This window comes from Centruroides sculpturatus, unplaced genomic scaffold (assembly GCF_000671375.1).
Source record: "Centruroides sculpturatus isolate CEXI.00-Female unplaced genomic scaffold, Cexi_2.0 scaffold18, whole genome shotgun sequence".
NCBI lineage: Eukaryota > Metazoa > Arthropoda > Arachnida > Scorpiones > Buthidae > Centruroides > Centruroides sculpturatus.
Window position 1 is genome coordinate 153,931 of NW_019384302.1, and position 25,211 is coordinate 179,141.

Sequence of the window (25,211 nt, forward strand, 5' to 3'; positions counted from 1 at the left end):
TTTTGTTTGTATAATAATGTTTTTGTTAGTTTGTGTAGTGGTGACACTTGATTCAAGTTTGGATCTTGCGGACGTGTTGGCACTCGACTACCTAGCGTTAGTGTTTGGAAGAAGATCGGTAGGATAGAATGCCAAACTTTAGTTTATTTCTTTTAAGATATTAATTGTAATATTTTCTGTCATCTGGGATTTTCTAGATATCAATTTTCTTTTTCCTAATATCTTTTCAGAAGCTTCCTTTATTTCTGCCTTTATGCCATCCCATCCAGTTTCATAGGTTGTACTCAACCAATTATTTGTTGTTTCTTGATAAATTTATCTTTTTATGTTATTGCACACTAAAACAACAATTTATGAATCAATTAATAATCATTACCATAGTTTGGAAAATTCAAATTATATATTATTTTATATATTTAATATTTTATTTTAATTCAAGCTGACATGAAATTTCATTCACTGAATATTGTGGGAGAGAGTTTCAAAATAAAAACTGACTTTCTTTTTCAGTTCTTACGTCTAAGTTTTGGTGTTTTTTGTGAAATAAATGTAATTTGGTAGGTGAGATTGACTCATCCTTACTACATATGCATAATTATGCAAGTAGGTAACAATGTAATGAATGGCTTGTTTTAATTCTCCCCAAATCTTGTTTGCACAATTGGACATATTCTGCATCTCTGAGTTTGGTTAGGCATGCATTGGAACAATCAAGTAATGAGGGATATGGTTTGATTATCATGAAAATTTCTGCAGATCCAACACAGATTTGGAACCAGTTTCTCAAATGTAGCCAATCTTAGCTTGGTATTCCAGTTGTCTTAGTAGTTCAATACTTTCCTTTGTTATGTATATGTAACAGTTGGGGAAAGTAAAATAAAAAAATACATAAATCAAAATGCAAAATAAAATACATAATAAAATGAAAAACGTAACAAAAAGAATAAATTAATTGTCAACCTATAAATTCCCACTGTCATCTGTCTTTCCTTAATCTCGAGAACAGAGTTAGATAGATGAAATCCAAGACCAGATATGGAAACCTTAAGGGATGGAGGCCCAATCCGATTAACTGTACAAGAACTTCCAAAGCAAACCGGAAGTCACGTTATTTCAATTCAAAGCTTTTCCCCAAAAGGTGTTAGACAACCAGCAGGACTCTCTTGTTAAAGGAAAAGTATGATGTACAGGAGAAAGACACTACATTACTAATTTGAGATGGAGAGCATTTATTTTAAATGAAATAAATTATGATTAAAAATTGTAGGCCTGCATTGTGACAATGTAACAATAAATAATTTCTTATGTATATATCTATACACATACACAAGTAACAAACAAAAATATAGAAAAAAGTGAGTTAAAAAACAATATAAGGACAGTGCATTTACATATATTGTTCTTGTGTTCAGTAAGATGGATTTGTAATTTTTTTGTTGTGGCCTTGATGTAAAAAATGTTTGCATCGCTATCCAGCCGTTGTAATAGATCCAAATAAACTTCAGATTTTTCTAGTTTGGAAAATATATATCTGTCATTACAGAGGAGACTGCGTAAGATTATTTGAGGTTTAATTGGATTAATGTTGAAAGTTCTTGCAATGATGTTATAATAAAAATTGCTTAACACTGATAGACAGTAGTTATCTCTTTTTTTTTAATTGGAAGACTTGACTTGTCTTGATTTTAACACTAACTTCTCAAACTTTGTTTTATATAAATCAGATAAATTCAAATAAAATGAAGTCTAAATATTTGCAATTTGTAAGTTTTAAACATTTTAAAATAAAATGTATTTATAATAAAAGATCATTTTTATCCCCTTATTTAGGACCGACTCAAATAATACTGAAATTTCTAACAGCACAACCGTAGTCACGACTCCTTTTCCGAAAGTAACAACTCCTTCCGATCCCATACTTCCAGAGAAAGGGGCTGCCGAGAAAGAGCATCATTCTAGCATGACTATTTTCTTTGTATTAAGTGTCTTAGGTAAGTTTACACGATAGTTTTTATCTTTTGTTAAATGATAATCAGTTTGGATTATAATATACAATAATATATATTTAAAAATTTATTTAATAAAATAAGTTCAAACTTAGGTTTGAATGAGTAAAAATTAATTAAAATAGTATAAAAAGCTAACTTTCCAGTATTTATTGATTTCTTTAAGAATTATCAGAATTATTCACTCTTTTAAGCAGGACCGAGAGAAGTAAGATAGTAAAATGAAGTCAGTCCTACCATAAATATGGGTCCCCATCTCTCTATGAAATGAAAGCAATGAATATATGTAAATATAATGAATAAAACAAAGAAGATTTTTGACCACTTATAAAAAGAAATTTTAGTTTGCATTGCTTTAGTGTCCTAGCATTGTTAACTGTTTACATAAGACTGAATTTTGGGGTTTCTATGTATTTGTGACCTGAGCTAAATGGCTGTGCTGATCTCATGTATATGGAATGCTTATTTGTATTAATACTAAAAACTTTATTGTAAAAGTCTTTTTATTAACAAACTTTCATAAATTGCAATTAAAATTATATACTTACACAAACTTTTTTGAAATGTGAGTAGAAATCTAACATTCTTACTTGATGGTGAGCTTTATTTCATTTAGGAATGCAATAACTTAGCCTTAATAGCCCAATAATTTGGCACTTCATTTGATTTAACTAATAAATTGGGTTTGGAGGAGATATCGATATGTGTTAAGGAATACAATTCATGCATTCAAAATTTTTAAATTGCTTAAAGTTTATTTTGGAACATATTTAATTAACTGTTTCTACATAGTAACATCCTGATTTGATTTATTTCTCTATAATCTTCAGTTTTATATTTTTCATTTGGTCATCATATTAATACTGTTTTCACTGCAGGCATCTGATAATGTAATATAACAGTAATCAAAATGTTGTTTAAGCCGAATGTAATATGTTAACGTTGTCAGTGCACTAGTACGAAACATTTGACCATTTAAAGCTTTTGAGTAAACAGCCTAGATAACATCTTTACAAAATGTAATATTATATTATTAGCTAATTTAACTGCTGTATTCAGGTTCGAACTTTAAATAATGACAAAATTCAAGAACATCGGTTTGAAGTAATTCAAACTTAGTTTATGTTTCATTTTAAAATGTGTTGTAATACCAAACATATTTGAACAAGAGTCCAAAATAATGTCTTGGTTAAAAATTTTCAGATTTAAAACCTGAAGCTGAGTTTATTTTTCTAATATAGGAAGTGCTAAATTACATTGTTTTGGTATTTTACAAGGAGGAAAATAATGATACAATATTTAAACAATTTTTTTAAAGTAATTTTAGAAAATTTGACAGGAGAGAGAAAAAGAATGCTCTGTATTTTATTTTGGAGTTAATGATTTAATGTTAATGAGCACGTGCTTTGATAAAATATATTTTAATTTGAAACAATAATTGTACTTTTAAATCTGAAGTTTCATTTAAGATTTGATGACATTTAATTATAAAAAAATTTCCTTTAATTTTTAAAAATATTTAAATATTTACAGATTTATTTTGAAAAAATGTTTTCAATTGCAGACAAATCAGAATTAAATATTTTTTTATTACAAATTATTTTAAATTTTCATAAGATAAAAATGCTATGTATTTCTAATTATACTTTTTTGTTTTTTCCAGCTTTGTGTATTTTATTAATTCATCTCTTAATTCAGACAAGTTTCCAATATTTACCAGAAAGTGTTGCTGTTGTTTTCTTAGGTATGTTTCAATTTTGTTACGTATCCAAATAGAATTATATTTAATGATAAAATGAGGTTTTTGTCACTTCATGGAGAAAAATGGTCAATGTACGAACAATCTTGCAAAGAAATTAGGATTTTGGATATTATGTGATGAATTTCATGTAATCATGTCCATTGGTTATATTCAAAGACCAACAAAGAAACCCCCTTTTTTTTCTCTTCTATACTTCTATACTTAATGTTTTTTTAAATTTTTTGATATACAACATATCTTAAACAAGATTTAACATTATATATTACATTCATAGATGCATAAATACAGCTTATGCATTTACAATTTAAAGAATTTGGAACAGCCAAATTTTTGAAAGCTCACTTGATTAAGTAAAATCATTTTTGAGACTTGCCTAATTTTTAAGTTCTAATCTAAATTTCCTTAAATTCTGGGAATTCATTTTGAGATTGAGAATAGGAAATGATAATCTGATTCACTGTCTAAAGAAAATTGGATTTTGGAATGAATTTCTAGTTAAATCTTGTATGATAGTACAGTAGCTTGCCAAATTATTAGATCCGTGCAAAAAAATTTGATTTATTAGTTTTTGATGTAATAATTCAATAAAAATGCAATTGTTGATAAAATATAAGAAAACATTAATATTTTAAATTGTCTTATGAAATAAAAAGTAAGTTTTTGCATATAAAAATTTGAATATAATAGAACTTATTAAATTTTTGTTTTTAATGTTTTATTTTAAATGACCATCTTTAGTAGCCAGTAGTGCTTCTATATTGCAAGGAATATTCTTTTTACACATTTTTGTTTTCCTACAGGGTGCTATGCTGCCATACCTTACTAAGAACAGCTATCATTTTCCATTTTGTAGTAGAAAGTTAATTCATTTTACATTTACAGTGTGGCCAGATAAAAAAAAAACTTGTTAAAAATGTTTGATATAACAGAATAAGAATAACATGAAAAAATACTTGCTCCTTAAACAATATTATGAAAAAAATGTGAAGAAAATAGTACAAAAAGTATGATTTTAGTCAATAGGTGTAATAATTTGGCAAGGTATATAGAATACATTGATACATACTCATTTTGTTATGAGCTGAATCTTCCAAAATCATTCTAGAATATAAAATTCAAATATAAAATCGAACCATAAGATGAGAGTTCAAATAAAGGAAATTTATTCGAACTCTGTGTTGTTCCTTCCAGGGTCCACTTCCTGGACATAGATATTAGGGTTGAGGAGTTGGGCATATACATAACAGTGTGCAATTTCTATGTATATCTTGATTTGGATTGTGTGATCTGTTTCCGTACAAGATGGCAGCTTTCAGAGCCTTGGTTAGAAGAGCATTCACACATTCTTCTACCCCACAAGCATTTGCAGATGAATTAGGGATTATAGAATGGATAGTCAGGGCACATGGTTACACCAACCTTTATACAAAGAATGTGTGAATGGCACAGACATGCACAGGCAGGATCCACCATTTCAATGGAGAGGCCAAGAAATAAACAGGAAGAGGTTATGGAAAGGATCTTCCTCACTTTTAATCCACATTTGAAATCATTATACACCACAATTGCCAAGAAGTGATGGGTCAGTATTATGTACAGAAGATGCCTTTCCATATTCAGCCTACTATGTAACAGAAAAGACACCCCTAACCCTGACAGAGTATTGGGCATTTATAGCATCCCTATCAGAAACAGATGGTATAGAGAAATGGTGTACATTGGGTCTGCTAAACATTAAATGGGGGGTCAGGATACATGAATATAAATCAGATATACAGCATAGTAGGAGTATCACCGCACTCTCCATGTACGTGATGGACCCTGATATTATGGCAAACTTTACTGGAACCCAAATCATCCCATATGCAGAACATCTCAAATGGTTAGAGGCAGTCATGATTTTTAAGGCCTACTGAAGTCCGCATGCATTGATTTTAGGGAAGAAATGTCTCTATCAATGACTTGGCAGGCTTTACTTGACAGCGATTTTGAATGTTCGAACTTATTTAAAGATGATACAGGAAATGCATGCACATAAATTCCCTTTAATCGAACTCTTCATCTTATGGTTCGATTTTATATTCAAATTTTATATTCTAGAATGATTTTGGAAGATCCAGCTTATTTAGAATTAAGAAAACCCGAGGAAGAACCCAGAAGGGGTTACGAAAATATTTGTTTATTGCTTACTCGTACTTTGCACCAGTTATTGTTTGTAGAGTGACTTATTTTATTAGTTGTTTTTTCTTTGTGAAGCAGCTTCAATGCTTCCATGTTTTGATTTAAGAATAGTAATCTTCAAAAATGGGATAAATGCCACTGTGGTACAAATATAAACATCAGTTAACCAGATATTTAGATGAATGCCAATTGCCATGTTGTCCAGTTACATTTAATACTGAATTAATAAATGCTTCTAAATTAATTATTAAATATTAATTTAATTATAATTATTAAATTTATTAAAATATGGTGTCTAATGCTTATCTCTAGGCAAAATTACTTGACATTTAATTATTAATATCATTAATATAGCTTGATTATAATCTGGCAAACATTTGGCATAGCATCATGACTGTTTTATGAGGCAGAAAGCAATTGTTTGTATGAATTTGAAGTATTTGAAAAACAGTCTACTTATAATAATCTTATTATTAATTTTAATGTGTTTTATAATGCATAATCTGATAGGAAATAAAATATTTTATTTATGTTATCATGCATGTAGAATACTGATAAATTTTAGATGAAAAATATGTATTATTTTTATTGCAGGTGCTCTTATTGGCTTAATTTTAAAGCTTATTTCTAGTCAGAATTTAGGAAATTGGCAGGTAATGGTTATAATTAATAACATTTATTAATAATAACAGATTTATATTTTTTATAAGGTTTATTTTTTATTATTATACTTTAAAAATTTTTTTTAAATTTGATATTTAAACTGAAAGAACTTTAATTATACATACATTTTTTAATGTACAGAAAGAAGAAGCATTTAATCCTACAACATTTTTTCTGGTACTTCTACCTCCAATTATTTATGAATCAGGATATAATTTGCACAAGGTAAGAATAAACAGCTTTTACAACGATGTTAAAATTAAAAATAAATGTTGTTGTTATGTATTAATGAAAAGTAACTATCAGTCCACTTTAAGAGAGTTCAGATTGTTTATTTGAGAAGCTTTAATAGTAAGCTTCTCATTCTCATCAATACAAATGCATTTTTCTCCAATAAAACCATTGAGACCCTTTCATGGATATTTGCATTGTGCCAATGATATCAATATAGAATCATTGTCTCCAAAATTATATATATAACTATGTATAAAATTCTTCTATTTTCCTATTAAAAAAAACTAATTTATTAATAAGTATCTGAGGCAAAATGAAGCCAGAATATTTTGTCAATGAAATTTTACCATTTTTGTATCTTTATAGTTTGGAAATTAGTTATTATTAAGTCAATCAAGTGATGTAATATTTATAACATAACTTCTATAAATACTTATATAAAAATTTTAAATTAGAATATGATCCAAATCAGTTTATATTTTGTACTCAGATAACACAAGTGGTGATATATTTGACCCATTAGGCAAGAATCTTTGCAATTATATGAATGTTTTCTCCTTACAAATATATTGCAGGTTTTAATTCCACGCCACTATTTTTCTTACTGTTAATTAAAGTTTTCTAATTTTTTTTATGAGTTATAAATACATAACAGTAATAGTAATTTCAATTCAATTAAGAAATCATTAATTTAAAAAAAGTATGTGTCTTCAAATTTTTACTTTTTTAAAAATAAAATCATATCTATATTGGTATCTTCAGTATCTCTTCAAAACTGGGATTGTATAAATAAACACACAATGCACGAAACCAATACCAGCACAGTGAAAAAAAAAAATTACAAACTTTTTCATCTATATAAATATTGACATCAGGTAAAAATTATATAGAACAAAATGGCTAATAAAAATCTATTTTTGTTAGCCATTTTTTTCTTTTCACAGTGCTGGCGTTGGTTTTGTGTGTTATGTGTTGGTATCTTCTATTTGTTAAATTAACTTCACATTGTTTTGTTTAGTTTAATTCCTAAAAAATACCAAAAAATCTGCTATTTTATGATTGTTTAATCTATCTTTGGATTTAGAGAATAAGAATGCAAAACTTAATATAAAAAAAATTTGCTGAAACTTAAAAATTCATTCTTTATATCTGCAAAATATTCTGGATTATGAATACTAGTCACTTAGGTCATAGCTGAACATAATCATCATTGGAAAGTATAACAACTTTAAAAAGTTTCAACTGCTAAAAATAATAAATTTTTATATTCAAATTAATATTAAGATCTTTTTAAAATTTTATTAAAATTTGAATTTATTTTTATTTATTTTTTTGTACAGGGGAATTTTTTTCAAAACATTGGCTCAATTATGGTATTTGCCATTTTTGGTACGGCCATTTCGGCACTTATAGTCGGAGGAGGAGTATTTGTATTAGGTTTGGTAAAGTAATTTTTAACTTTGTTTATTACAAAATAAGAGTAGATATTTTTAGTATTTTAAAAATGTATTAAAAAATCAATTTATATGTGTAAAATAACTAAACACACACTAACTAAACTTTTTTTACAAATGAAATATTATATTTTTAATTGTGCTGGGATTGTCACCTGTAAATTTTAGACTGTTTTGCATTTTTTTGCAGAGGCGTAGCCTGTAAAGAAAGGCCGTCTCTACTGTGGAAGAATGTTGTTGCTGGTGATTGGACATGGCAAAAAGTGAAGACATTTTTAGTCTGTTACATTTTTTTTAAATTGTAAATTCGTCAGCCCTTTTTTACAAACTAAACATACAATTTGTATTATTAATTTACGTAAATTTCAATTTTTAATAAATGAACCTCCAACAGACTAAAATAAATGATTGATTAGATCAATAGAATGATTATTAAAGTTTTAAAATTTGAAAAGTATTGACATAACTATGAAGGGAAAAAATTTTATATAATTTCAAAATCTTCCAACATTTTTTTTTTTTTCAATATTGGTCTTCAATTTTAATATTGAAAGTTGTTGCAATGGGCCCTCCCTTTTAGTGAGACCTACAGGTAAATCACAGTGATAAGTTTGGAGAGTGTGATGGTCATTATATATCCTTATTGACAGTCTCCAGTAGCATGAAGGTTCATTGAACTCGTATGCACATGTGTGATGGCATTGAATAGTGTCCAGTGTGGACATATGAAATATAACTATAAATTGTATTTTATATTTGAAGCTGTGTGTTTGTGTGTATGAATACAGATATATTTTTAATATCATAAATGTATATATATGCAGTGGTGCCTTGAACTTTGAAATTAATTCATTCCAGGAGGCTAATCAAAGTCTGTTCTGAGGTTTGAATCATTTTTTCCATTAGATGTAATAGAAAGTGAATTAAACCATCCCCAGACCTTAAATAAATCCATTTTAATAAACTTAAAACAGCATATTTACATAATTTAAGGTGCAAATAACACAATTAAATGTCCTAATAATAAATTAAAATTTATGAAAACAACAAATAAATTGCATAAATATTGCACAATAAAATGAAAATTGCACTTACTGGCTGCATACTGTTGACTTTGTATCTTAACCTTCTAACTACCAGGGAATTTTATATCATTATATACCATTTGGGTCCATTGAACCTTATACTTAAATTTTAGTAAGAAACATAAGTTAGATTTGAAATTACTAAAAGAAACATATTAGAGCTTTGATTTATTTTAATAGAATAATTTACATATACATTTTTAACTTTAAGATATTGCATTTAAACTTATCATTGATTAAAATCAAAATCGACAAAGAACATAAAACAAACATCTAACTTTTGGCTACTTCACCCCCTTGTTCAGAAAAGAAAAATATGTACGCTGATCAATTAGTTTGACTCATTCAGAAAAATAGAGTACTTATTTAGAGCAAGGATAATAAGTCGGAGTAAACACATTTTTCCGACTCTGCTGGCCAGAAATTCTTCCTGACTCAGACTCCACAGCCCTGATTTAAACACAAACTATTATTGGAACTATTCAACACAACTATTGAAAATCTCCATCATTTAAACTAGTTGGAAAATGAATTGTGTAAAACCTTAAAAGTATCTTAATTTTAGCTTCTATAATTAGAATAAAACAATAAACAATTATTTTTTTAAATAGTGATTTAAAAATGTTTTTAACCTGGAAAATGTTCACTTAAGATACAAAGTTCTAAACAACAGGGAACATAGATTACAAGTTATCTTAAGACATTTGTACAACTCAATTTTATTGAAAAGTATTTTAGCATCCATGATCAATTATTTTTATGAATAAAGCTTTTTTTTTTTCTATTTTTGGGTCAAATTATTTTGTGTGCGAGATAGATATTCTTGCAGATTTAGTAATATACAAATTATTTTTTTAATCTATATTTTGAACAGGCTGATGTCGCATACCAACTGAATTTTACAGAAAGCTTTGCATTTGGGTCGCTCATATCGGCAGTTGATCCTGTTGCCACACTTGCCATTTTTCATGCCTTAGACATTGACCCAGTATTAAATATGTTGGTTTTTGGAGAGAGTATTCTGAATGATGCCGTGTCGATTGTACTGGCAACGTGAGTATTAGTATTTTAACGAATATATACAACTTATAAAGCAGCTGTTTTATTTAAAGTTCATTTGTAATGTTTAACATTAATTGCAATTCACATCTAAATTCAAACTTTCCAGCAAATAAAAGTCAATGAATTAGAATTTAGGTGTGAATTGCAAATATACTGTTCCAGTTTATGGTGAGGTTGTATTTATATTGTTTAACATTAATTAAAATTTCTAAAAACATCAATATATTAACAATCTTCTCACAGCTGGTTATATAGTAAATAACCAGCTGTCAAAACATTCTATACAAAACTTTGGAATACTTTTTGACCTGAAGCAGATCCCAATTAGGATTGAAAGTGCTTGTCAAAGTATATTAAAAACTTTATTTGCTGATAATTATAATGATTTGTTGGTGTTATGTACCATCAAAATTCTTTATTAAAATAATCTCTTTTGATATATGCATTTTTGTTTCACAAAATCAAAATTACTTGCATTGATTTGTTAGCAAAACAGTTTATACTTTCCATTCAAAAATTTCAAATAAGATAATGAATTTGTTCCAGAATCAAGCTCAAGTTTTTAAATGGAACAAGTTAAAGAATATATGTATTTAATATATATGTAATATAAACAAATCAAAACATATAAGCCTAAATTACTGAGCTATTTTTAACCCTAAATTACTGAGCTATTTTTAACTACATCATGGCTAATTTTTTAATTGATATCAGTTTGACCCTAAAGGCAGGCAATGATGATAAGCAGTGATGTTACTACAAAAGAATATCTCTTGGTCAAGCTTTAAGTTATTACCTAAACAGTTTAGATAGTTGAAAGGTACATGCCAACTGGTAAACAATAGTAGGAATGAGATGTCACATCATGTTTGATAGTAGCCTGGTATTGTGTAGTTTGTATTTTTCCAATAAATTGTAAGATTTAACTGTATCAACTGAGTTCTAAACTAAATTTGTGCCATAAATTCAAACATTTTTATCTACTCATGTCTTTGTACAAATAAATACACAATAGGTTTTTTGTACAGATTTACACAGTTATTTGTATAAAAAAGAAATAAAAGATATGTTTATTTTAAGTCTGATATGACTAAAAGTCAAAACACTTTTTTCTAGAGGGGAAAGTTTCCAAAAATCTTTTTTACAAGAATTTTCTTAAATTTTCTAATTCTGTTTGAATCCTTTGTTCTTGAATACAGTATAAATATCATAAAAAATTTTTTTTGGATATAAAAAATTTGATTTCCCTTACAGTTTAGGAATATGAAGATTGTGGTGTTTGTTTTTTTAATATAAATGTAAATATTTTTTATATTTGGAGTATAAACTTTTTCATAACATAAAAACAATTTTTTTAAGCAGAATGTAGCATTCCTTAAGAAGAAATAAAATTATAAAAGTTGTGTATTAAAATTAAAAATTATTGTTTTTATATTAAATTTTCTCTTATTACATGACAGAGCAATGTATAAAATTCAGTTTAAAATGTTTGTGTATATTTGCAAATCCTGTTTATACATGCTTTGTTCTGCTAATGTGTGTATCTTAGCAATTAAATATAAATTAACTAAACTAATTTTTAAAATGTTATAATTTGAATGTTATATATGCTTAACCCAAAGATGACCTTTCAAAATGTTAAAAGTACTTATTTGTAATTAAAAACTTTTCAAACTATTGATAGTAACTGAAAGAGTTTGGTTTATTCTTAATAAAACTAATACTCTGTCAGTTCTGGATTTCCTACAATTACTAACTTAATATTCTACAAGACTTGCAATTGTTATTTAAAAAGCACTAGAAAAGTTCAAAAATGGCTAGTCATAGCCTGACTAGGGGAGAAGAACTTTCAAAGAAAACTTGGTCAATAATACAACAGTTCCAAGCTCTGACTTCGATCACTTCAGTTAAAGGCACATTTTTATCAGTTTTACATCTTTTATGAGTGGGTGACATTATATTAATTTGCATTGCAAAATTTTATAAATTTTTAAAACTGTTTGTGTAATGTACTGTGTAATTTTATTTCCTTTTAAAAGCATTTGGCTGATTGAAAACTTCTGTTTTTCTAAATTACTGAACAGGAGCATAAAATTTCCTTCACTAGTGAGAATATTAGCTTTTCTATTGCTTAAGACTTCAACAGCTAATCTTACAGGTTGTAAGCAATTCCATATAACTAACAATATTTCATAATATTCTTCTCTCCGTAAGTGAGTGAGTTTCAGCTCTCATAAAACAGTCTTAATTGGATTTACGATCTTTAAAAATCTATCTCTCTCTCTTTCCAGTATGTTCCAGTTTGTTTTACAGTCCAAAATGATTTCTAGTTCCCTCTTTTCACTCCTGGTTATTGCTGAAAAAAAGAATTTTTTACTGGAGAATATTTAAATATTTTCACAATTCTTCTTTGTATGCTGTGAATTGCCAAAGATAGATCATCTTACAAATCATACTGATCAGCTTGGGCCACACCATCTAACTCAGAATCACTGCTATCACCTTAATTGTTTTTGGAATCTGTATTGAATTCACTATCATAGGCTACTACAGTCCATTTCAAAAGTGTAAACACATACAACTTTTTTCAATAACAAAAACATTAGCAATAGTAATGTATTTATTACATTAGTATGTTGTTTACAACATCAATTTAAACATTTTCTGAAATTTTTAGAGCTATCTGACAATTACAAAAAAAATTATTTGTGATGTTTCAATATTTTATAGGTCCACCATTTGAATTAATTAATTCAAATACTCTGTCAGACATAAATTTTATTAGTTTTTGAAGTTGTTCTTGTTTAATATTTTTCCAACAATCCATGATAGCTAATTTCAGTGCATTTACAGTATTGTATTGTATTGTCTGTTTTGGCTATAAACAAGATGATTCATAATGCCCCAAACATTCTCTATCGGGTTCATATCAGGGCTTCATGATGGCCAATCAATTACATTAATTTTTTCAGCAAACCAATTTTCAGTTGACTTTGATGCATTGAATGGCAGCATTATCCTTTTGGAATTGCCAGTTTTCTCACCCAATAAGTGATCCAAAAGTTATTAAATTTTGATACAATAGTTCTTGATACTTTTCTGAATTCATTCTACCTTCTATAAATACAATCTGTTTTACCCCCAATCCATATTCTGCCCATAACATCAAAGAACTCCCACCTTGCTGTCTGCTCATTTTGACTTCTTTGTTCTTCCTCAAATCATGCCAGTAGTGACTATAACTGTCAGGTCCATCCAAATTTCATTTTTTTTTAGTCTGAAAAGATTATTTGTTTCCACTCCTCTTTCCATGTCACTTGTCTTTGGCCCACTTTAATCTAGCTGTTTTGTGCAATTGTGTTAATTTTGATTTTGTGTCCATTTTTGTAAATTTGGCATTTTTTATGATTATGCACACAATTGCTCCATACAGTTGCTGGTGAAACTGCAATTGGCAATGTTGATACTGATTCTCTGACAGACAACTTGTTGACCGTCAGTAGCCGAAAAACCTTTCATTTCTAGGTGTAATTAGTTCAGGCCTTCCATGTAGCTTATTTCTGCCATAATTTTCATCCTGAGTTAATGCATTTCTCACAGCACGTGTAGATCAATTTACAGCTGCCGAAATTTGTCGTAGATATTGTCATGCTCCTTTTAGTTGGTAAATTTCATGTATTTTTAATGCTGTTAGTGTTTTTCCATGTGGCATTGTTTTAAATCACAAAAAACTGTTTAAAATTGGCATCACGTTTGTAATAATGAATGATACTACCCTCTGGTAGTAACTAATTAAACCAATAATTCATAAAAAAAAAATTTTCATACTAATTTTATGCATCTGTGTTTATACTTTTGAATAATTGAAAATCTGTGATAATTTTTTTTGTAATTGTCAGATAGCTCTAAATATTTTCTGAAATGTTTAGTATGTTGTTTACAACATCAATTTAATGTAATAAATACATTACTATTGTTAATGTTTTTGTTATTGAAAAAAGTTGGGTGTGTTTATAATTTTGAAACAATGTACAAGTTACTGATGCTTTACCTTCCAACTTTTTAATATCAAATCATTACAACTAGATGTAGTGCATGGTGATAGCAGAACTGTTGAATAGTTGGTGGTAATTTTCCGAAGTTTTACATTATGGCTGCACTGTCACTTGTAATTGCAACCGCATCACTTTGAAGTTTTAACTGAAAGTTTTTTAATCTTTCCTGAAGCAAGGATAAAACGTTTTCTGCATGACAGTTCCCATGTATTCTTATTAAATCAAGGTTCATAGAGGTCCATTGCAGTATACATGAACATTGATATGTCTGCAATTCTTGCAACTGGTCTATTTGTCTATTGAAATACTCACTTTTTTATTAACACATTTGAATACTTCCAATTTCTGAATGAACAGTCATTTCACTTTACTATAATAATTATATATTAGTGTCATAACTGAAGATGGACTTTATGGCAACTGCATTCCTTTGCTTGTGAAATTTTCCCTAATAAACTTACTTTTTTGTAATGGTGTGTTTCTTAGAAGATGGAGGCATTGGCTCATCATTATTCAATTCTGTATTTTCTTTTTCATTCGATGAATATGCACTAGGTGTCTATGTAGACCACTGGTTGATGATGCTTTGCATTGCAAAGTTTTGGAGCAAATCTGGCAATGAACTGATTTGTTTTCTTAATCTTTTCTAAAATATTCCCAACATTCTTTATACTCTTTACTCATTTTGACAGCAATCTATAAAATATTAAAATGTATTTATTAAAAATAGTAATAATTGATAAAAGTAAGAGAGACCCATATTGTGCAGTGAATATTTATAGCTAAAAAGTACACCAAACATCAAAGCATAAAATATTAGCAGTGCAAATCAAAATCTTCCATCCTACTAAATGTTTATAAGAAAGTTTCCATGCTCATGTGGCAGCTTTGATTTTGCTGGTTATACATTGTTGATTTATTAGATGTCCATTTGAGGTCATTCGGACATTGTATACACTGTCAGTGAAGAGAGAATTTTTTAAGTTTTTTATTTTTATGGAAGAAATCTGTTTGGCATTTAATTATTTTATCAATTTTTTTCAAAAATTGATTGTTTCAATAATTCCAAAATCAATTAAATACATGTTCGAATTTACAATAGAATGTGCACTTACAGCTTTAGCCGTTAATAAAGCTTGTTTTCATGAGATTGCTTGATTTTTGTAATCTTGAACTGAGATGGTGAACTCTTCATAGAACTAGCCATTAGTCCTCTAGACAAAATTTGCAGTGATTCTTATTGAAACACTTAAGCTTCCTTTGTATGTTATTTTTAGGTCTTGTTTTCAATGTAATTTAGTTATGTTTTCATTAAGTAAACACCAACTAACCATTTTTTTTTTTGTTTCCTCGAGTTTTGAAATAATGAGGTTTTATTGTACGGTACATCACAATTATCAGCTACTAATAAACTGATCAAATGTGGTTGGTAGTCACTTTATGGAACCAATTCATTGTGTAGAACAGAAACAGTTTGTGTTACAACTTGTTACACAGAGAAATATTTGTAGTCAAATCTTGGGTTGTAAAAATAATGTCATATTAAGTTAAGCTACTTAAATTTCTTTGGTTAGTTTACCTGATCATGACTTTGTAGTCAAATCCTGGGTTGTGAAAATAAATATTTTTCTGTGTGAATACAAACTGTTTTCTGTTCCATGATCAATGTGCTCAATTTACAAAAGCTAAAATTAGCTGGCCATGTGTTATCTGATTCTGGTGGTGTGTAATATTGTAACACAATGTAACTTTAGATAGCTATAAATAGGAAAAATGTCAAAAAGATACATTGTAAGTAGTACATTTATTACCCATTGTGGGTATTACTGGGTACTAGGAGCCGATTTTCCTGTTTTCCTGACCAACTTTTCTTGGGATTCAGGAATGGGAAAACAAAAATATTCTCGAACAGGTGGGAATTCCTTCCCGCTTGAAAACCCACTACTGTTTCTATTCAGATATTTCAGTTGTATTACTTGCTTATTTAACCAATATCTTACAACCTGATTTTTAAAATAGTTTGGCTATCTTATTATATATTTAGTAAATATTATAATAATTGATTCCTATATGAATTTGTTCATAATTTTCAATAAATTTATTATTTAATTTTTGTTTTTTAACACAGAACTGTTTTAGAATCTGCTTCACCAGAAATGGCTGTGATGTCAACGGGACAGGCTGTACTTCACGGCATTGGACGTTTTTTTATGATGTTTTTTGCTTCAGCAGGAATTGGAGTGGCATTTGCACTTATTGCTGCATTGATATCCTTAGTTTTTTATTTTTATTATTATTATTATTATTTAGACAGTAACCTTGATTAAAAAAGAAAGAAAAATCACAAATCACTAATCTAAAACTTGAAATTTTTATTTTAATTCCAAATTTTGCAACCATTCTTAAGATAGTAAACTTATCTACAATCAAGAAATTGTATAAATTCAATGTGGAAGTTATTGTAGGAACAAAAGCAGTTACCAGATACTGGGAGTTATCTACTTCCAACTAAATCTTTCTAGATTGTATGTAGCAGTTACAGGGATCCATCCACTTCTTCATACATCTGATAGGACTGTATGGGAACAGCACACAATTGTTATGTTTGTGTTTAGCTGTATCTCCACATCATGTATATTGTTTCTCCTTCAGATGGTTTTGAGCTTGGGAAAAAGTAAGCAGCAGTAAGGTGTGAAATCTGATGAGTAGGGAAATTACGGAGATGCTGTGCTTAGCTAAAAATTTTGTGACACTTGGCTGTGTGGAACGGTGCATTGTCGTGTTGCAGAACACCATTTGTGAGGACATTTCTGACAAACTGCATCTCAAAGGCACTACAAAATGGTTCTGCACAGAGTCTGATAAATGTCATTGATTCATGCCATTGATTAGCTTGTGTATGGTGCATCATCAGTTGAAATGCAGTTTATCTCCAAACTCTTGACACACGACAAGAAAGAACACTGGCTAGAGACAATTCAGTTTTCATTTTAGGGTCTTCACAAATGAAAATGTTATGTTCATAGCTACAATTCAGAGACAAAGCAGCAGTTCTTGTAGTGGAAGAGGTCACATGGCGTCAAGACTAAAAAAAGAACAGCAAATGAGGGGCATGACAAAAAGCCTGCTAAGTTTTGTTTTTATTACTACACCATCAATGGAATTGTTTTTATCAGGAATTTGTTGTTGTTTTTTTTCAGTCAGACTTCTATGACATTTTGAGGCAGCTGAGAAAAGACATTAATTGCAGAAGATCAGAACTGTGGCACAAGTTGTTCCTTTACCTTACACAATCCTGAAAACATAACAGATTTTGGCAACTTGTTGGTTGTCTCAACCTTCCTACTTGCCAGATTAGACCCCTTGTTGCTTACTTTTGTTCCCAGAAACATGAATGAAAGCTCAAGGATTTGTTTTTTGAGAGTATAGGTGATTAAAACTGAATTGCAGCTGGTGTTTGATATTGTACAAAAAAGACTTCCAGAGTGTGAAACATGACTGAAACACTGAGATTTCTGTACCAAGTCACAAGGGGGAATAATAATATTTTAGTGGATGGAGACCAATTGCAAATGGGACAGATCCAAAGATTTTTTTTTAATAAACTTTGAGAATTGATACTACCTTACAATGTGTTTAAAGCCAAGTGATTGCCAAATTGAATTGGTCTATATTATTGCTACTAATTAATTATTGATTTATTTAGTATCTAATTTAGTAAAAGTGTTTTATTTTAATTTTAAGTAAAGAAGTAGTTATAAAATTTTATGAGGAGAGATAATTGCTAAATTATTAAAAGTAAAACTTCTTAACATTACAAACTTATTAAAATATGTAGATTTGCGAAAAAATCCGTCTTTAGAATTTGGAATGATGCTAATATTTTCTTATGCGCCATACGGTCTGGCAGAAGGTTTGCATCTGTCAGGTAAGTTTTTATTTATTATTAATGTTTAATATTGTTTTTCTCTTAATTAACCTTAACATTAAAATTTAGACATGTTAAATGTAGACAGAATTTGCAAATATGAAATTTCTAATTCAAAATTATCCAGTCTGCACACCTGAAATTAATTTCTGTTACTAAACTATGAAAAATCATTCTCATTCTCACACACACTACCTTCAGTAATATTTACTTACTAACATGTGATACTGTATTACATATGATACTTGATATGTGAAAGAATTTTTTAAATGATACTAGATTAAAAATTTAAGTCAAGATTAGTGAAATTATGTGGAAGTTGAAACAATCTGAAAGTGTGTAAATTTCAAAGATTTCAAATGTTCACATAGAAGAGAAAAACACTTGAATTTGTTATATATGTTTTTATATATTATGAAGGTTGATTGATAAATAAGGTCTCCATTTTCATAAAATTAATGTGGGAAGAGGTTGAATAATGTCAACAGTTTTAAAAAGTAGTAACCGTATGGTAATTTATTTTAATCATACATCTTCATTTTTTAACATAAGCATCATTTAGTGGAATTTTTTTAGATTTTAATACATTTTTTCATTCTATGTGTAGAAAAACTTTTTCTTTTCTTTGATTCATTCCCTTATGACACCTTGAACTTCGGCATCTAATGAAAATGTAGACCTTTTGACATCGCCTTTAATTTTTGGAAAACCAGAAGTGTGATTATGTCAGAGCTGGATTGCAAGAAGGGTGTGGAATAATCTGTAACTGTCTTTGTTCTTTTTTGCATTATCATTCTGCAAAAAAAATTGCTCTTTCTGATTTTACTTTTTAAATATGTTTCTTGAATGTTTGAGTTTTTCTGGTCTTCACTTAATTGTTTCTACCTTTGTTATATATTGTACTTATGTAAACATTTCTTATTTCTTTCCTAAAATACTTCATTATTGTGACTTGAGTATAGGGATGGGTGGAGAATAAGGGTGACAAAACTGTGACACTTCTTCTTTGGGTCATAATAATGAAACTAGATACTCTTGTCTACTGAATAGTTACTTCCCTCCTCTCTCCACTTTAGTAAATATTATTGTAAACGTTATTTATCAGCTCTCAAACATTTTCAGAATTGTAATCCAAATTCTTACAAGATGAATTATAAAATTCTTTTGAAATTGTTGTTGTTGTTGTTTCTTTTCACCTGGTTTTTTTAAATTTTAAATAATCAAGTAAATAATTCCCATACTATATGTTTAAATTTCATAAAATTCTTCTATAATTATATAATTATCTAATCGCTAACTAAGAAAAATTTGTTTACACTATCTTGTTTTTTAATTTTCCTTAGTCCAAATATGCAAATTTCTTGTAATTTTAAATACAAAGCAATGTAACTTTTACTAATTTTTGTCAGGGGTGAGAGAGAGAAAATGACATTGTTTGTCAGTTAGAATGAAATTATTTTTTAGTGTTTTTAATTGAGAGGAGGTGTAAAATTCTGTTGATTTTTCTTTCATCTCATGTACTACATGAAATAGAAAATGTCACATTAATTTAATTTAATAAAAAAAATTTTATATTAATTATTTTATTGTTAATTTTTAAGGTATCATGGCAATTTTATTTAATGGTGTAGTCATGTCCCACTATACGCACTTCAATCTGTCTCCTGTTTCTCAGATAACTATGCAGCAGACTCTCCGAACGCTCGCGTTCATAGCAGGTATGGGAAATTATTTAATTGATTGAATTAACTATTTCATTAACTTTTTACATATTTATTTTTCAGAAACAAGTGTTTTTGCATACCTTGGATTAGCAATATTTAGTTTTAGATTAATAATAAAGCCATCTCTAATTATTTGGAGTGTGGTAGGTATTTTCTATTACATTTTAAATATTAGAATTAAAAATATCTTAACAGATTGGAAAAATATTCTTTATTCCTCTGTCTTACAAAATTTATAATTAAATAGCGTAGTTGAAATGAAAATTAAGCTTTGTGTTGATCAACCCGATCGTGGGCTGAACCTACACTTAGCTTGATTGACACAAGGGGTGAAAAATGATAACATGACCTGTCTGTGATAAATTATGAAAGAGTTTGAATTTGAGTAAAATCTGGATTCTCAAGGTGATAGGCTAACACTTTATTGTATGGTCATCTGGCTGATGATAAATGACGAATACTGATAACATGTTACTTCCACTTTTAGGCTATTAAAATAGAACTGTATATCAAATGCTTTCAGCATATGCTTAGCAAGATGTGTAGCCGTGGAAAATGATCACATGTATGTAAAAGCAAAATAGGAGGATTCCTTGCAATAGTATCAATGTTCTTTTGTGTTTAGGATTTTATTATCTGAGATGAACTTCACTGAAAAACTGTCCAAAATGGCAAATATTTCAATGTTATTTAAAAAGTGGAATATTATAAAACTAGTTCTCTGATGACACACTAAATTTTCTATTCTGGATTATTTTTGTAAAAGATATAATGTAGTCAAATGCTTAATACCAATAATAATTTGAGTAATGGTACATTGTTTAGTTTACCAAATAATTCCAATTGAAAGTCAGAAATGTGATTAATCTGAGCCAGAGTAAACAAGAAACAATATTTTAACATACTCTATCACTAGATGGAATTAACTTTTTGAGGATATTGTTTTATATTTAGAAATTTGTTCTGAAAAACCAATTTCTAAATGCCTATCCTTTTCATTTACACATTAAATTTAACACTTCTGTAACTAAATTTTTATCTTCATTTAAATTTAACACTCAATGAAATATGAATAAATAACATAATATACTTTGTTTTAAAGAAATGAACTTATAAGGAAATGGCATTATTTTTAAGGGAAGGTTTTAATATGGAAGGTACAAGATAAAAATTTGTCCTGTATTGTCACCATGTTCTACAATTGCTGGTGTTGTAGGATGTATCCTCTTACTAGATTCTTACTTTATCAGTTTACTAAACCACAGATGACTTTTTCCAAAAGGCTGTGACTTAGTAGTTTTGAAAAGTTGTTACTCAGTTCTATATTGCTGTATGGTGACAGGGATTGTGCAAAAGCACATTTAAAGCCCTACATGTTGAGCTTCTGCAAAATGATGTGTTTCATTTTTCAGTCGTATTTTTCCAGTTTGTGCTATAAAATCATATAACTAATTTAACCATTAAAAAAAATTGCTGGAAGAGAACTGTTCTGAATACATGAAAGTGTTGCATACTTAACCTGCAGTTGTTTGTAAAGTTTGCTAAGATTTTTTCCATTTATATACAAAATAATTTTTCAGATTTTATTTTATTTTGTTACTTTTAAAACATTAAATTAACTTAAATTTAATTTGTATATTGTATGTTTTCAGATTTTGTGTCTAGTTGGAAGGGCATTGAACATATTTCCTTTGGCTTTCCTGGTCAACCACTTTCGTGAGCATAAAATCACCAGAAAAATGATGTTCATCATGTGGTTCAGTGGTAAGATAAAATTATAAATTTAAATAAGTGCTATTTAATAAGAATTTATATAATTATATTCAGTCATTTCCTCTTTATATTGAGTGTACTTAAGTAAGAATACTATTTACGTCTATAACAAATTTAAATTACATTGACAAACCAATAAATAAGGATCTTACTTTTAACACAGATCTGAATACATTTTACAGAAAAAAAAATAACAGATTTGTTTGATGTTTCTCATAAGTGTTGCCAACAAATGAATCAAAATTTAAAAAAATGTATTAAAAAATGGTAAATGTTGTTTGAGAAAAATTCATTTTTTCAACTGATCTTCATCTTGGTGATTTTTTTCTTTTTGTTTTCATTTTATTTTAAATTTAAAAAGTTTTGTTTAAAACTTTCATCTCAAACTTTTGTTAGCACAACAATACTTAGATATTTTGAAATAGAATTTTCAATATCTCTTAAGTTTGAACCATTGTGCAGCCAGCCAATGTCTAGATGGCATTCGGCTATTAATCGTCATTTAACATGAACTCTGTCTCTGCAATCAGTCGATTGACTCCTTTACTTAACTTTATATTCAAAGAAAAAACACCAGAAGAGTTTCTAGAAGTCAGAAATTGCTTATTTAATTGACTAGTTTTTTTTCTTTTTTAGATACAATCATCCCATGTTCAGAAGAATACAAATCAAATAAAATGCTTTAAGTAGCTATTTGATTTTGTATTTAAATGTCTTTAAACAGTGTCCTTCAAATGCATTAATTCAAATTCAGAACAAATTTAGGTCTAGACAAGATTACACATTAATAAAAACTGAAATAAGTTATTTACAACAAAAATTAAATTATTTATAAATAAGAATAATAAAACAAAACTACAAGACACACAGAGGCATAAACTTGAACATAAACAGAGTGCTAAATCTAAGTGAAGCAATTTCACTTATACGGTATAATCTGTTAACTGGCATTAACTCTTGTCTGTCTAATATATAAATCTGGATCTATGTCACAGCCTCTGTTTTTTGATATTTTAATAAAGTATCTTACGAAACCATTAACTCTATCAATATTAAATTCAATCTATCACTAAAGAAATTTAACAATTGATCTATTTATTTCCGATCAGATGTTTATTGGGACTGTTCTGTCTCATTGTCAGATCAAACACTTAACAAATTTGAATGCAGTACCTTCATTTGAATTTGACATCCCAGCAGTTTACACACTGCATGCATTTTGAGGAATCCCAGAAAGCAAACAATTTATAAATCAATAAACTATGAGTTTTTTTTACTTAATTTTTTTGAATTATTTGAATTTATACTAAAAGAATTTGAATTAATTGTGTTTTTAATATATTTAATTTTATTTTTTTTAATATGAATCTCAAGTCAAACCTGCTATTATTCCGTTTTCTAATGGTTTAAATTAATCAAATCTGTCTGTGTAACTATGTTGTTTTTCAGATAAGAAGGAATACAGAAGGGACTGTATTTAGGCTTTCTATATATAAATGTGACTGAACTCTATTCTCAAGCCTCAAGTAGATCCAAGAAATGTACTGCGGTCGCTATGGGCCAAAGTATACCATGGTATGTTTCTTTGATCTGCTTGTCGATCTCGAGAATGGAGTTTTGGTCACATTTATGTTTTAAATAACAAGTTTTTGATAAATTTTAAATTAAATTTTAAGTGTAATATATAGTTTGTTTATGTAATAAGAAAATTTTTAAAAGATCTACTTTCTTTTTAGGTTTAAGAGGTGCCGTATCTTATGCACTTGCGCTGCATCTAGAATTCGAAGACGAGAAGCGTCATGTTCTAGTGACGACGACGCTCATTATTGTACTTTTTACAATATTAATTCTGGGAGGTTCTACTATGCCTCTTATGAAGGTAAGACATTTTAATATATTTGTACTGATTTATCAAGCATGTTGTTGTAAGACTTATAATTCCATAAAATTATATAACTGGAAAAAAATAATTTTTGGGGTTTAGATTATTAGAAAATTACATACAATAGAATTCACTTATTGTAATCACATATGTTATCTGTCATTTAATGATGTGATTAGCAAGTCCAAAAACATAAGTTAAATACATTTAGAAAACTATTCTAATTACAAGCTTCTGTTACAATTATCTTCAAGAAAATAAGCATTTTTAAGCTGTATTTTCCTGCTTTGTCTCGGTATATGGCTAATAATACACATCCATTCAGTTAATGTTCACTCTTAACTAGTGCCTTAAATGTTAATTGTTATGTTATTACTCACAGTATAACTGGATGAATTATTATTATTAACTGTAATTAATAACTTTGAACTTACACATTTTTTAAATTTCTTTTTATATGATCAGTTAATAAAACAAGAACATCCACTAATTGTAGTCTTATTCAGAATAATGTTATTATTTAGCTTTTTCACTTTCATTTATTTCTGTCTATTGGCACAAGATTTAATTACTGAGAACAAAATACAAGCATTTTGACAGTATATAACTGTCATCCTCAGGTTCTGTGGCAGTTAGAATACAATAATTCTAAAAATAGAACATATTTTCAATTTGCTTTATGTGCGTGAGCATGGAACATATAACATATAAAGCTTTAAAATACAAAATTTATATGTCATTACAAAAATAAATACAATATACAATGATAATGATTTACAAAATTAACCAACTTAATATGTACAGAATTAATTGACACAAATTTTTTTAAGACAAACTACAAACACTGGACTGTTTGCTACCAATTTAGTTATTTCGACACTTTTTGTACAGTTGATGATAAAGGAGAGTTAAAAGCAGAAAAATATTTGTAGAGTTAAAAGCAAACATCTACTTTATTGGAACTTTGGTTCCTGCACTTTTGAATCCTGGCATTCGGATTTTACAATATGTCTTCAGGGATAGATATATAAATTTCTAATACAAATATAGATTGAGTGAAATTCTTCATAAACCAGAAATGTTTAATCTGTGATTGAAGTTTAAAGCAATCACATGATTTTTTGCAAAAATGTACAACTTGGCAATCCAATGTCGTGATGAATTTAAAAGTTTGAAATTCCATCTATGGGCTAAGCTATTTGAGGTTAAAATTTGTCATGTAAAATATGTGGTCAGAGTTCCTGTTGTGTTCTGGTCAAATTCAACATATCAATGGAGCTGACAATTTCTGTCAATTTACATCGATCTCTATGACAAATTTTTATTTTGATCTTAACAATGGGCATTTAACATGTACAATGCCATGACAAAATCAATTTTTGAAAACACACACACATGGATG

The 25,211-nt window shown here is 28.3% G+C and overlaps 1 protein-coding gene across 2 annotated transcripts in view; it reads left to right on the plus strand.

Moving 5' to 3' along the window:
* Positions 1-25,211, plus strand: part of LOC111613021 (sodium/hydrogen exchanger 8-like) — a 49,344-nt gene that overhangs the window by 8,923 nt on the left and 15,210 nt on the right. For both annotated transcript variants that reach the window (XM_023354419.1, XM_023354348.1), the window contains exons 2-13: positions 1,831-1,991; positions 3,670-3,750; positions 6,544-6,602; positions 6,754-6,837; positions 8,187-8,288; positions 10,260-10,438; positions 16,631-16,769; positions 18,325-18,430; positions 20,032-20,148; positions 20,215-20,297; positions 21,807-21,918; positions 23,664-23,806. In XM_023354419.1, coding sequence (XP_023210187.1) covers positions 1,831-1,991; positions 3,670-3,750; positions 6,544-6,602; positions 6,754-6,837; positions 8,187-8,288; positions 10,260-10,438; positions 16,631-16,769; positions 18,325-18,430; positions 20,032-20,148; positions 20,215-20,297; positions 21,807-21,918; positions 23,664-23,806 — 1,366 coding nt within the window. The remainder of the gene's footprint in view (positions 1-1,830; positions 1,992-3,669; positions 3,751-6,543; positions 6,603-6,753; positions 6,838-8,186; positions 8,289-10,259; positions 10,439-16,630; positions 16,770-18,324; positions 18,431-20,031; positions 20,149-20,214; positions 20,298-21,806; positions 21,919-23,663; positions 23,807-25,211) is intronic.